The 14,180-nt window shown below is 37.2% G+C and overlaps 1 protein-coding gene and 1 long non-coding RNA gene across 2 annotated transcripts; one reads left to right on the top strand and one right to left on the bottom strand.

Moving 5' to 3' along the window:
* The first annotated feature begins 1,081 nt into the window (after positions 1–1,081).
* On the top strand, positions 1,082–2,953 carry LOC141590994 (CBL-interacting serine/threonine-protein kinase 14-like). The gene has a single exon (XM_074411480.1). The coding sequence runs from the start codon at positions 1,259–1,261 to the stop codon at positions 2,585–2,587; it is 1,329 nt and encodes a 442-aa protein (XP_074267581.1). The 5' UTR covers positions 1,082–1,258; the 3' UTR covers positions 2,588–2,953.
* Positions 2,954–4,504: 1,551 nt separating this feature from the next.
* On the bottom strand, positions 4,505–6,079 carry LOC141592005 (uncharacterized). Its single transcript, XR_012521019.1, has 2 exons — positions 5,538–6,079; positions 4,505–5,287 (listed from the first exon to the last, which is right to left on the bottom strand). It is a non-coding gene; the product is annotated as an uncharacterized LOC141592005 (long non-coding RNA).
* Between the last annotated feature and the right edge of the window lie 8,101 nt (positions 6,080–14,180).

The following is a 14,180-nucleotide window of genomic DNA, read 5'->3' as shown; positions in this document are numbered from 1 at the left end:
TATCATTGAGTTGATTATGCAGAGTAGATATTATTGTTTTCCTTGACCAATTGAAAAACAAACATGTATTAATGAACACATTCTAAAAACTATTAGTCCAAGTATCATATATATAAACTTCATATTGGTTTTATTTTCCTAAAAAAAACACTCTTTTATTCTTATGTCAATATTATGTTAATGGGAATTATTTGTTGGTCATGCGGCATACATAAAATCTTAGACATGAACGATGTACTATTTGTCTATATTCCATTTTATTGTGAAATTTATCACACATTATTTTAATATCCGTGCAACGCACGGACAAGAAAACTAGTAACACTATACCACAGGAGATATAGTGTATTAACTGATTTCATGATTCGAAGAAGGTTACACTCTCAAAAAAATTGATTGGCAATTGAAGGAAGATCTGATTAACGTATAAAATACTAAACTTTTTCCTCTTTTAACTAGGTACATGTGCGATTTAGGCTCTGTTTGACAAGACATTTCAGGTAGCTTATTTGATCAAAGTAGCTTATTTGATCAAAATTTCAACTACTTGATTTTTTTTTGCAAGTGTTTGGTAAGTAACTTATTTGACCAAATAAGTTACCCGAAATGAAATGCTACCCCATGTAGCATTTAAGAAATCAGGTACCTGAATTGACTTATCTTCCATTTTTACCCCTTTAATTTATAATATTAAATAATCATCATATCCTTTTACGTCAGTTTACCAAAATCAGCTAGCTTTTCAGCTAGTTTGTCAAACACATTTTTATATAATCAGTTATCTTATCATTCCCCAATTTTCAAATTCCTTATCGATTCATTTTCGAGTTTTGATTAAGTTTTCGATTTTATCTACATTCCTTTTCATGTTTATTCCCTTTTCGATTAGTTTTGCAAACAGAACTTTAGAGTTTCTTCACATTAGAGTATTTTTCTAAATCTGTTTTTATTTATAATTGTGTAAAATGGCTTGTGGCCTTACAGAAGACCAACCGATAGGCAATAATATTAAAGTTTAAACAATTCTTCCGGATGGTAATTTACGTCACACACTCAATCTCTCCAATTTGTATAAATATCTAAAATCACATCCTCAAATTTGAGATTTGTCTTTCACTTCTGAACTAATTAAAACAAACCCCCTAGGCCCCTACCAAATCAACAACAGCAACAACAAAAAAAACTATCTTCATTCACACCCAAATCAACTTTTATCTTAAACACAATTACTTCTATTACCAAATTTCATGCACCAACAATGTCAGAAATCCAACCCGAATCACTAACAACATCCGATGCCCCTGAAAAACGAACCCTACTCGGTAAATACGAACTCGGGAGGCTCCTAGGCCACGGCGCCTTTGCTAAAGTGTACCACGCGCGTGACACACGCACGGGTCACAGCGTAGCCGTCAAAGCTGTGAGCAAAACCCGAGTCGAGAAAGACGGTCTTAATCCCTCCGTCAAACGAGAGATTTCCATAATGCAACGATTGCGCCACCCGCATATTATACGTATAATCGAAGTTTTAGCTACTAAAACTAAGGTTTATTTTATAATGGATTTTGCCAAGGGTGGTGAATTGTTTGCTAAGATTGCTAAAGGACGTTTTAGCGAAGATCTAAGCCGTCGATATTTTCAACAATTAATCTCCGCCATTGGATATTGTCACGTCCGTGGGGTCTTCCATCGTGATTTGAAGCTCGAAAATCTTTTACTCGATGAAAATTGGGATCTCAAAATAACCGATTTTGGCCTAAGTGCGGTCAAAAACAGTAACAGTAATAATAATCCGGTGTTGCGCACGTTATGTGGGACACCCGCTTACGTGGCGCCCGAGATTTTGGGAAAGAAAGGGTATTTTGGGGATAAAGCTGATGTTTGGTCATGTGGGATTATTTTGTTTGTTTTAACGGCAGGGTATTTACCTTTTAACGACAACAATTTGATGCGCTTGTATAAAATGATTTATAAAGGTGAATTTAGGTGTCCAAGGTGGATGTCGGGTGAGTTAAAACATTTGTTGAAACGTCTGCTTGATGTTAATCCTCATACTAGGATTACTATTGAGGAGATTATTAATGATCCTTGGTTTAAGAAAGGTTATAAAGAGATCCATTCGATATTTTACGACGATGATTTGATGAAACAGGTAGAAGGTGGCGACAGGAATGAGGCGAATTCAAGGTTTTTAAATGCGTTTGATTTAATATCATTCTCACCAGGGTTTAATTTGTCTGGGTTGTTTACGGACAATAAAGGAGAAAATTGTCGGGAGACATTTTTATCAACAGAGGAAGCGATAAAGATTGTCGAAAGAGCAGAGGAAGTGGCGCATGAGGTAAAATCGCCGAGGGTTGTGATGGAGAGAGTCAAGGGTGGAATGGGAGTGAGAATGGAGGGGATAAGAGGTTATTTCGGGTTGGTGGTGGAAGTTCATAGGCTAACGGAGGAGTTGGTTATGGTTGAGGTAAGGTGGAGGGAAAAGGATGTTGGGCTCGGACGGGATTATTGGAAGGAGAAGTTGAGGCCTAAAATGTGTCATCTTATTTATCAATTAGTTCGGGTTGATAATGGTATTGTTTAACCGGTTTTAAGGGTGATAATTATTAGAGTTGATGTAGCTGGGAATTAGATGTTGGAAATGATCGGTGTTGAACAAGTGAAATGACTACTCGCTGACCCGTGAATCAAAAACGGGTTGATTTGTTATCGTGTGCTATAAATGGAGTTTTATTTATGATTCTTTGTATGTAAATATTTTGTCAATTTTAGAAGTAAAATAATATAAAAAAAAAGGAAAAAGATGGTAGAGAATTAAATTCATATCTCCGTAACAAAATACAAATTATTAGCGTTTCTCATTTTCTTTATGTACTCTCTTTTGAGTTTCCTTAGCAAGACGCTTTGTAAACAATTTTTTTTCTTTCTATTGTTAGGAGAATATGTCGGCTTAATATGTTAGAGTATAAAACGGATTTTGAGACTCTAGTATGCCAAAATAAAGATTCTAGGTATATTATAGGTTTGAAGTTTAAACTAGTTTTGACACCCGTGCAATGCACGGGATGGTCATGCGCCTCTTATTTGATTTACTTTTAAGTTAATTTTTTTTGTATGGGGCTGGAAATCATAATATTTGTAGTATCATGTAAGAATAAGCAAGTTTCTTTCAAAATAAAAAATGTTATAATCAGGGTGAATAGACATACTGACATGTATAACTAATTACTCCGTATATTTCGTTTTCTCATCTGTTATGCCCTATAGAAAAGTTATACTCCGTACTACTGATGACATACTGACATGTATAACTAATTACTCCGTATATTTATTGAGTTTTTTGTGTATATTACGATCCACGTTCTTCTTAGCTCATTGATGATAACACTAAATTCAATGATGATAACTCTTTATCTCCTACATTCCTAGCTCTTATTAACCGTTATGAAATTTATTTGTCAGATAATAATAAAATTAATAATAAATGATATTATGATAATCAACAATAAAGAGTCAAAACAAAATAACCTAGAGATGTGTAGGCTTACAGAAGGGTAGATGGATAAATGAATAAAATTAGTTTAAGTCTGCTTCATCGTCCAACTCATAAATTCAACGAACATATATAAAATCAACCTAACATTAAAATGTACAATCAAGTTAAAATTAGGATGATACGTAAGTTTCTTTTTGCCGGTGTAAAATTGTAGTCAATCATATTCAAGTCACTTGTGTAAATTATGGCCTTCTCTGCCAAAGATACACAGAAGTAAATGTGAAGCATCGAGTTATAGAGTACCAACACTAAACCAACTGAAAATAAGCTCCTTGATGATAGTTTTGAGGGACGGGAATATGATAGTGTTTCAAATCAAGGCGAGGAACGCTAATCATCAGGACCCGCATCTCAGAAATGAATCTTACGTTATTCAAAGATATATCTACCGTAAGTGCTTTAGACCCTCGACAACTTGACGCTTATCCCTGCGCTTCAAAATCCTTCACTTTATCGTTTTATAATTTCTACTTCTTAAATTGCCATGGATCTCATCCATCGCCTGCCTCATTCTATTTTTATCCATTCAATTTATAACTGATGATATGGGAACTCATAAGTATCATTGAGATCTAATAATAAAGTAATAAGTAAAAGGATTGAAGTAGTGACTTTCGGAGCAGTGGAGTACAACAATACAACAACCAATCCTTCAGACATGATAAATCATAATCCTATAAATGAAATTTAATTTATTACCAAAGAAATATGTAAACCCAAAAACAAATGTAACTTCCTAAGTTCACCCATATGACATCTACACTACGCATAACACATTTCTTCACATATGTACTCCGTTCTCAGCAACATACAAAGTAGGGATATTGAAAATTGGAACATATCCTTAATTCCTTACACATGGCTAAACTCAATTACAATAATTACAAAATGGAATAAAATTTAGAAATAAAATCGAGCTAGAGAGATGGGAGAAAGATTAAATCGGGAATAAAGAGGTTATATACTTCATGTAATCAATAATATAATGTTTTTTACATTCATTAGGAGGAAGAAGAAAGGTTGAATAAATGTAACCAATTCAGTAAATGGGGGAATATGAAAAGCATAGAGGCGTTAGCGGAGATGAAAGTTAGAAATGAAGTAAATATCTAACCAAATGAAGAAATGGTTGGTAAGTAGGTTGTTTATGTGTTCAGATGCCATGTATGGGTGGCCTGGTGGTCGTAGAGTGAATAAGGGGTGGACCTCCGTTCGGTAAATGTCACTTCTCCTCCGCCTTTGTGCTAGTATATAATTTCTTAGGCACCTATTTATTTTGATTAGGCTTTTGTATATGTCATTATTTCTCTTCACTTGATTCATGAGGTCCATGTGTGCCGTTATTCCCGAGCTTCTGGTCATATCATAGTTACACAAATAAGTAGATGCAAGCAGGAATTGGCTAGCTTTCGCTTCCCGAAAAGATTCAGTGCCTTCAGAGTTTCTACAATTTCATACCCTAGTTAAAGGCATATCAGTCATCTAAACCCCAATAGGTCCTGTATATTTGATTCCACAACCCCATTTAAATTTAATGAAGGTCCAGTTGCATTCCGCTATTTTTGACTTTTGAGTAACAATGTTCGAATATCAGCAAGAACCTCTTAGCTTAAACCGACAGCTGTACTTAGTTTGAGTCTTATTTCCATGACCGATCTTCGGTCATTTTCACACAAAGCGACCTTTGACGCTAGTTTGGAGCAAATAGAAGCCTATGTGTTTACAGTCCTGCAGTCATTGCAATGTTAAAATGGCCTAGTCAATGAATAAATCAGAAGGGGTAATTAATCGACAAAGAGGAAGTCCGAACAGATGTGATCACTGACAAACATAAGAGTTGGTCGCATACGACTTAGAACGAATATAATACCGGGGGTAGGCTATCGGCTTCTCGAAAGAGCAGAACATCAAGCTAAATAATCAGTCGGGAGAAATTAAAAATAATTCATCTGATTACTGAATGTAGAAGCGAAATTACCTGTAGCACAAATCCACCAATACAACCTTCAATGTACATTATATTTCCCTTTCTCGCACTGCGTAGTTGTAGATGATAAATCATACATCATCTCCATGTGAATGAAATCAAGAGGAGATCACAATTAAAATTTGCAAAAATGATTAATTGAATAAAGGCGTTAATTTAAATTGAAAGCGAGGGATGCGTTTTGGGAAAGAAGACATTCCCGGTTCGGTAGTGACGTTGGATGTTGTGGGCAACTCTTGGAGGGCTTCGGAGTAGCCGCTGGGTAATGGCGGTGGTTTGATACAATTTGGGTCTCGGGAGTTCTTGTTGGTTGTGGTAATATACATGGGCTTCCATGTCTGCCGGTATATATTCGGATAGTATAGAGGAATATGGAGAGCATTGAAGAATCAAGAGAAGGGGAAGAGGTAGAAAACTGAAACATTCATTTAATCAAGGGAGTATTCAAGCACTGGACATTATGCAGTATGTGTAGATGACATTTCTATGATGTGGCAGTTTCTGTAGATGAGTTTTCCTACGTGTCAAGATGGTTTGTGGGTAGTTTGTCTTTTAATAATTGTTCCGGGTGTAATTCCAGAGCAAGTTTGTTTACCACCCGCGCTTGTGAGATGACGTCTTTGGTTGAATCTTCCTCGCCTTGATTGTTCTCCTCGGGCCTCTCCTGCAACAATGAGCGAACTGAGGGCTTGGCTTTGTGCCAAGCGTACTCACTCCGACGCTCAAGTCAGTAAACTTGAATGGACTAAGTTGTATGTTACTTGGCTAAGTATGTGTTGTAGAGAGATAAGGAAGATGTTACCAGATGAATAGTGATTCTTAGGCTAAATTGTGGATCCCCTACTCAATGAGAGTAGAGGAGTATTTCTAGTGGATGTATGATTTTGCTTTTGAGGAAGAGGACGTATTTTTTAGGTAAACATTAATTGATAAATTTCAAAACATGATGTGTTATTATAATCACGCATAATTGCTTAGTGACTTAGCTTGTATCATAGAGCATAATGCAAGTATAATGATCGTCAATGAATAAATGCGTTTCATATGAATAATTGTTTGTCCTACCTCACTTCACCAATAAGTCTCTCATAAGAATTTAAGATATATATATCCGTTTAAAGATAAAACGGGTCACATAACATACTACTATAATTCTATAAATAACACAAGTTTATGCTAATATGTAAGTGTTATGATTTTGTCTTATCTATGCAAGTGATATGTTATTTTACGGTCTTCGGGTAAAGACGGATGATACCTGCGTCTTAAATGAGAATTTGTGCTCAATTTTTATATGATGTTTTCTACTTAATTTATGACGAATTTGTAAATTAATATACTCAATTGTTTGATACTCTAAAACGTTTTAAGAATATCTTTTGGTCTACCAATATGATGCTAACATTTAGATTCAATTTTAATATAATCAATTTGCTATTTATATTGCGATAGCCGATAGATATTGATATACAACTTAAAATCAAATACCTAAAGATGGAGTAAGTTGTGTATAGGTAATCCTTAGGGCGAAATGGTTGTGACTTTGTAAAAGTCTTTGACACAAGATTAATTAGATAAGACCATAAGAGTATAAGATAACAATTCTAATTGTCTTGTTATCATATATATAAAAAAAAAATAACTTAAATGAGTAAATGATGTTAACATTTGTCTTCCTACATTCTGAGTTTTTTATGTTCATATAACAAAATTAGTATAGTAAAATAACTATAGCATGCCTATACTAATTTTATATAACTTAAATGCATGTGAATTGTCGTCAATTGTATAATTTTTTTTTTTTTAAAAAAAAAATGCCTACAAAAAGTAATATGTCATCATATATTGTGCTTTCATATAACTTAAATGCTTGTGAATTTTGTTAACATTTATCTTCCTAGATACTAGGCCTACTACATGAGTTTTAAAGAAGACCACTTATCGGTTGAAAGTGAAATAAATCATGTAACAGAATGAATTTATTATTAAAAAATTCGGTAACTATGTATGAATCTTCCTAATCAATTAACAAGTTGTAACTTGTAAGTATGTTATTCATCCATATGCCATATTACTTATTGTACCAACACTATAGTGATTTGATTCGTAATGATGATTATAAGGAACTTATAATAAGGAAGAATAAATACTCCCTCACCGGCATTGAACGTAGCTTGCTTAGGTATATATCATTCGAAATCATTTTCTAGCCCATTAATTTTGGAAAATTCAGGATTAGTTAAATTAAAGAAGAAAGGAGAACCACATAACATTCTTAATTCTTAATTGATTTGAATTCGCTCATAAGAAACGAAATTACGCGGACAAGGATTTATGGTCCTACTCACCTTCTCACGTCCTCATCAAACTTAATTAATCCTTATAATTATCGAATGTGATTATCATCTTTCTTTACTTTTCTATGGACCTAACATGATGACTTTGATTGATTACCTAATCAACCTTGTCTTTTAGTTAACTTAACTTATTTAGACAATTACTCCATCTGTTCCAGTCATTTGTTATCCTATCCATTTAAGGGTGTCTAAGTCAGCTGTCGTCTTTTTTATTTTAAGAATAAACTTGATGAGCAATTTGATCATTCATATTCAATTTGATCCACTTGTCATTTAGTAATTAGCCTCCTTTTTTCTTGGTTATTGTGCCAAAATCAAAGCACAATAATTAATCGAGACCAAGATAGTTTAAATTTAGTAAATATACTTGTACTACATCTATATAATCATGAGTCACACTCTTCCTTTTTCCTCCCTTTTTACAAAAATAAATCTACAAGGTCCTATTATCATCAAAAGATCGGTTATAGACCAAAAAATTTATGCGGAGTCAAATTTTAGATAAAATATTAAAGAGTAACTCTCATAGTTAAGCCTTGTTTGATATGCGCGTGATGTGGCACGCCCAGGCGACCTGACCCGACAGCATATACTGGTCGCATGTTCATAAATGTAAGTCTCCTTTTACCATTGTCAGTCATCAGACAAGGTACAGATGAAACCCTATAAATAATCCACTATTCACCAATCAAAACGTAAGCATTCTGAGTCATTAGACAAGATTATCTAAGTGGATTCTGGTGAGAGTCTGGTTGCCGGTGGTGCGGAGGAACGGTTGTTGGAGATATTGTTTTAATTTGCTGTCCACGATAGCTATCCTTGTTCTTAATTACCTCCTCGGTTGCGAATGTAGTTGGAGTTCTTGTTGCGACCTTTGGAGTTAGAGGAGACAGGAGACGAAACTTGGTTAGTAGTGGCGCGAGGGCCGTGCTGGAGTGGAATCGAGGAGGTGAATAGAGTATGTACCTGTAATACCTTGTAATTTATAAGGTCGTACTCGACCGAGTAGGCAGCCAATTCGACCGAGTAGGCAGCTGATGTGACTCGTATTTACACATATTTAGTCCCCTAACTAGCCTCGTTCCTATGCTTTCTTGCATGCATTAGGGTCGTTTCTTATCTTTAGCTTCATACTTTGCATATTCTTTGAGGTTTTGTGTCCTTGTTAGGAGAGGAATGCTAGCCTTGCACATATGGAGCAAAACGGAGCTAAATGGATCGCATCCAACGACCAAGCAACAAAGAGGAGACCAATACTAAAGGCCTAAGTCAATAAAACAAGTATTTGAGCAATGATGAAGGACCCCACGGCTTCTCAATGATCCCCACGGATCATGAGGCAACCAATTGAAGAAGAAGCTAAACTGACTTGTGAGACGGGCCTCCCAAGCTCAGCCCGAGCGTCGTGAAGAGCAAGACGGGCGTCCCAAGACTCAGCCTGAGCGTTCCACAAGCAGGACAGGCGTATTCCTTTACATCATGGGCGTCCAACAAGGGCAGGTCGAGCGTCTCCTTAAGGGACTTGCAAGGCGTTAATCTTCATCTTAGGGTCTTAATCGTCATTTAAGCTCTTAATTACCCTAATACTTGTACTTAGTATAAATACCCCATTCTATTAGGAGATTAATAACGAAGTTTATTATCAAGTTTTATTACCAAGTTGTAATCAAGTTATATTAATATTAATCATGTTTTATTACACAATTCAATCTTAATTACATCTTAATATTTCCTTAATTATTCAAGTGTTCTTAGATTTAGTTGGGTAATTCGAAAACTTTTTGGGGTTTATTGGAGAATTGACAACTCTTCATCATTCATCAAGTTTTCTTCTATTATTCTTTTCTTAATATTTGATCATCCTAAGTTGGTACAATTTCTCTACTCTTTAATTAATCCTTGTTTATTGTTCTACTCTTTCATCATGTTTAGACTTATTAGTATGATTGACAACCCTATTAGTGTAATACCCGTCTTTTTAGGGACCCGTTGACCGATCTTAGACGCATATCCTAACCTTCGGAAGTCTTACGAGCAATGACTTTTGACGTGGTAAGCTTTTGAGCGTGGGGTACTCGATCTAGTCGAGGCTACTCGATCGAGTAGATTGGGAGCTCGATCGAGTAGAGGTCACTCGATCGAGTAAGTTAGTTACTCGATCGAGTAGCGTGTTTACAGCGAGGATTTATAAGTCGTGTTTTGAGAAACCGTAAATCATTTCCGCACCTCATTTCCTAAACCTAGATGCCGTATCTCCTTCTTCCCTTCACCATAGTTCCTTCTATTGGAGTCCTTGATGATGCTTATGCCATGGGTTGCTTGAGTCGAGTAGCGGTCTTGACACCGGATTGCTATGCGTAGGTATGTCATCGTCATCATAATTATCGTTGTTGTTTCCTGTTAGGTTTGTAGTGGTAGTGATAGATGTTTGTACTGTTTGTATAGGTGTATTGCTTGGTTGATTGGTGTCATGTGAGAGGACATGGAATCGCTGCGGTTGACTAAAGGTAGGTTCGCCTACTCAGTACTGTTGATTGTCTAGAGTGTATTTTGATGTGGTTTGGTAATTGTAGTGTCGGTGTGGTTGTCTGATTGTGATAGTTGGTTGGTATTGTGTTGTTTCGTTGTCGTTGTTGTGGTACAACTGATTGTGTTTATTTGTCTCTGGTTCTCGAGGTGCGTCCGCGGTTGAGTGGATTAACTTGCGGGAGTGGCTTCAAGCCCGTAATTTGCCCTATGTGGAACCCGCCACGGGAGGGGATATGCACATTAATGGACATGGGTTTATCACTCGGTATGATGAGCGGGGATTTGGTGGGTACGACTGTGGTCCCCCACTGGCAGGGCTGGTCCAGTGGACAGTCGGTGACGGAGATTGGTTGGAGGAGATGTGTTGTGTGTATGTTATGTTGTACTTATGTTGTGCCGTTGTTGGTGTGTTTCTGCAGTTACTGACCTTGTGTGGTTTGTCTTGTTGTTTGTTTCTGTTGTGTCTACCGTGATCCTTTATGGTGAGCAGTCAGTCTTAGCAGGTTGTGATCTGGATGTTAGCTGGGTGCTTGGCGGGATGAGTCTTTCACGAATTATAATAGAAGTAGTCCACATAGCTGACAGTAGTTTGAGTTGTACCGTTATATATATGTATCTTAGTTTTGTTAATCGCTATAATGTAACTTAATTGTTCTTTTATCGACATTTGATTATTACTGTCCTGGGGCAACCGAGATGGTGATGCCCTTATATGTTAGGGAAGGTCTTGTGGAGGCTCCTTGGCATATGGGGGTGTCACAAAGTGGTATCAAAGCGACGATTTTGGAACCTGTAACAAATGAGCCTAATGAACGTAGTGAGTCTAATAAAATGAACCTAGTGTATGTATATTGGGAGCCCCAGATGATGCTAGATTCTGGGTGAGTAGGCGCCCTCATTTCAAAATCCTGGCCCCATTATGCTTAAACCAGTCACCGGGTATGGGAGTGTCGAGTCGGAATTTGTATGCGTGGTGTGTATAATGGTTATGATAGAAATGTTTGTGATGGAGTCTTTATGAATGCCGGTCTGTGGGATTGTGATGAGAAACTGTGAAAATCTGTGGTTGAGTAGAAGTGTGAATAAAAGTAGTGGAAGTGGTGAAATGGTTATATATAGTACGTGACAGTGTGGTATGATATAGTGATGGTCATGTTTTCTAAATAAGTCTTTGTGCATTGGTATAAAAGTTGCGAGACTTGTATCCGGTAATAGTGGTAAGTGGTAAGATTTGAATCAGTCGTAACGTCTGTAAAAGTAGTATTTGGTATGTGTGATGGATGAATGGTTGAATGCTTCTGTGATATGGCATAGTTAAGTTGAGAAAGCTAGTCGATAATTTGCGGTAACATGGTTAAATGTTAGATGAATGCTTAGAGTGAGATGATTAAAAGTTGTATTGTTTAAATTGCAAATGCATGATTAGAGGTAAAGGAATATGTTGGATGTATGCATGAGAAAGCTGATAGCGTAGTCATTTGGTTGCGTAATGTTTGTTATAGAATGAAGTGAAAGATGCTGAACGAAGCGATACGTTTGTTAGATCGATACATTTCATTAGTATAGTGGTAATATGTTAAGAATGAATGTAATAATCTGTGACGATTTCCGAATTTACTTTGAAATTGACACGAGTTGTTGTTTTGCAGGAACCGTTACTTAAATCCGTAACTTTTGACCTCGTTCTTAAACTTGCCCGACCGAGTAAGGGTATCTACTCTATCGAGTAGACCTCATTCGATATAGTTAGGAAGCTATTATATCGAAAAAGTTGGATTTGCCAGCGAAAACTCGACCGAGTAGCTCCAACTCGATCGAGTAGAGGCCACTCGATCGAGTGACCCACTTACTCGATCGAGTAAGTGAATAGTACCCGGGTGGATTACGGGATTCATATACCCATTACATCTTCTTTCCTTCTTATTCTTCATTCATCAAAAACCTTAACATTCCTAAAACTCTCTCAAAGTGCTCTTACCTTGTGATTTTGGTGCTTGATTCTTGTGCTTCTCTTGCGTAATCCGTTCTTTTACTTGCTAATTCCTCAAGGTAATGAAATTCATCTTTTTTTTTATGTTTTAATTGATTAAAAGCATGTATAAGAGTTGGTGTTTATTGAGAAATCCGGTTTATATGCATAAAATCTTGCTTGTAATTGTTGTCATATGATCTAGTTGCTTCAATTTGTTGATTATTGTTGCTAGTTATGCAAAAATCGAATCACAAAGGGGGTGTATGTGACTCGAAATTTTAGGGATTTGAGATTTTGAATTGAGTTTTGGTTGTCTTTTGTATATAAAAGGGAGAAAATTGAGTAATGTATGTTGTATATATCATGTTTAGAGTTGATTTTGATGGTTTTCACTCAAAATTTTGCTTAAAACTCTGTCTTAAAAGTGCCCCAAACTAAAATTCGTCTTCCATTATTGCGAAATTTGTTGATTTATGAAGTTATTTTGAAGGTTTAATTTTCAGAAGTGGTAGTAGTGATGTTAATTGATGCCATACTTGTCAAAAATTTTACAACTGTGAGACCGTCTTATAGTAAATCTGAGGGTTTATACTTATAATTTCTGGATTGTTGGTAAAAGTGTGTACTTAGGAGCTCTTTTTCATGATCATACATGAATGTTTAACATGTTTTCAAGTATATGTGGTTTGTATATTTAAGACATGTGTTGAAAACAGATGCCGAGACCAACTGTGGGGACCCGTCAGAGCAAGAGGGGGAGGGCTTCTGAGCCCGAGGTAGGAGAGGGGAGTGGACCTACGGTCCCAGCGGTACCCGAGTACTCGTCTGTCGTCTTTGTGGACTTCACACAAAGGGTTAATTTTGTTGCCTTACAGAGACGAAAGATGAGACCCACCCGTTGTATAGACACAACTCTTTTGACTGACTTGGGGATTGAGACCGATGTTAGGCATATCTTCGAGACTTTGGGGGTGTCTGGGTTGTACCGTCTCCGGAAACATTCTTATGCTTTCTTGACCCTTGAGTTTATGAGTTCTTTTAAGTATGATGCGGTGGAGGAGACCGTTGAGTTCCGCCTGATGAACACCAGTTTCTTCCTTACCATGGATATGTTTGCTACCCACCTTGGCCTTGCTAAACCCACCAAGGGAGCTCTCAGGGACATTCCGTATGAGTGTGGGGTTAGTAGCCTCATGCCTTGCTTCACCGGTAAACCAGCTCCTACTTCGAGTAACATGTTGATTAACGATGTCCAACATGTCACTTTGAAGATTTTCCTCCGTGCCTTGACCTATTTGCTCTATGAGAGGAAGGATGTGAGTAAGCTAAACTCACACGAGTTGATGTTGTTGGTGGCCTACCTTAACCCCACCCGATCCCAGAAAGTCACCTTTAGTGCCCCTGCCATAGTGTGTGCCAATTTAGCCTTGATGGCCTCGTCCGACACCCGATTTCTGAGTTGTGGTGCTATTGCTACTCGGTTGGCAGAGAGACTGACTACCTTTGAGGCCTCCTCGGACTATACCCCGTTGACCCATATGGTACCTACCTTGGACACATAGTACTTCCTCGACCAGAAATGGTTGAGAACTTTGGGGGATGGCAGTTTGGCATGGAGAGTGTGGGGTATGAGTTGGATGCGTATACCGGCTCCTGAGCACCTTCCTGTGACTGAGACCTTACCGTCGGCAGTGGTAGCTGCCGATTCTGACGAGGAGGAAGAGGAGGCTCCCCAGAGGCAGCTTCACCTCATTGACCCAGACATCCTGGAGGTGA

This window comes from Silene latifolia, chromosome 7 (assembly GCF_048544455.1).
Source record: "Silene latifolia isolate original U9 population chromosome 7, ASM4854445v1, whole genome shotgun sequence".
NCBI lineage: Eukaryota > Viridiplantae > Streptophyta > Magnoliopsida > Caryophyllales > Caryophyllaceae > Silene > Silene latifolia.
Note: the sequence above shows the minus strand (reverse complement) of the source record. Positions and strands in the feature narration are given on the sequence as shown.

What these genes read in the sequence shown, in the direction of transcription:
- LOC141590994 (XM_074411480.1), top strand. Translation starts at nt 1,259, where the DNA reads ATGTCAGAAATCCAACCCGAATCACTAACAACATCCGATGCCCCTGAA.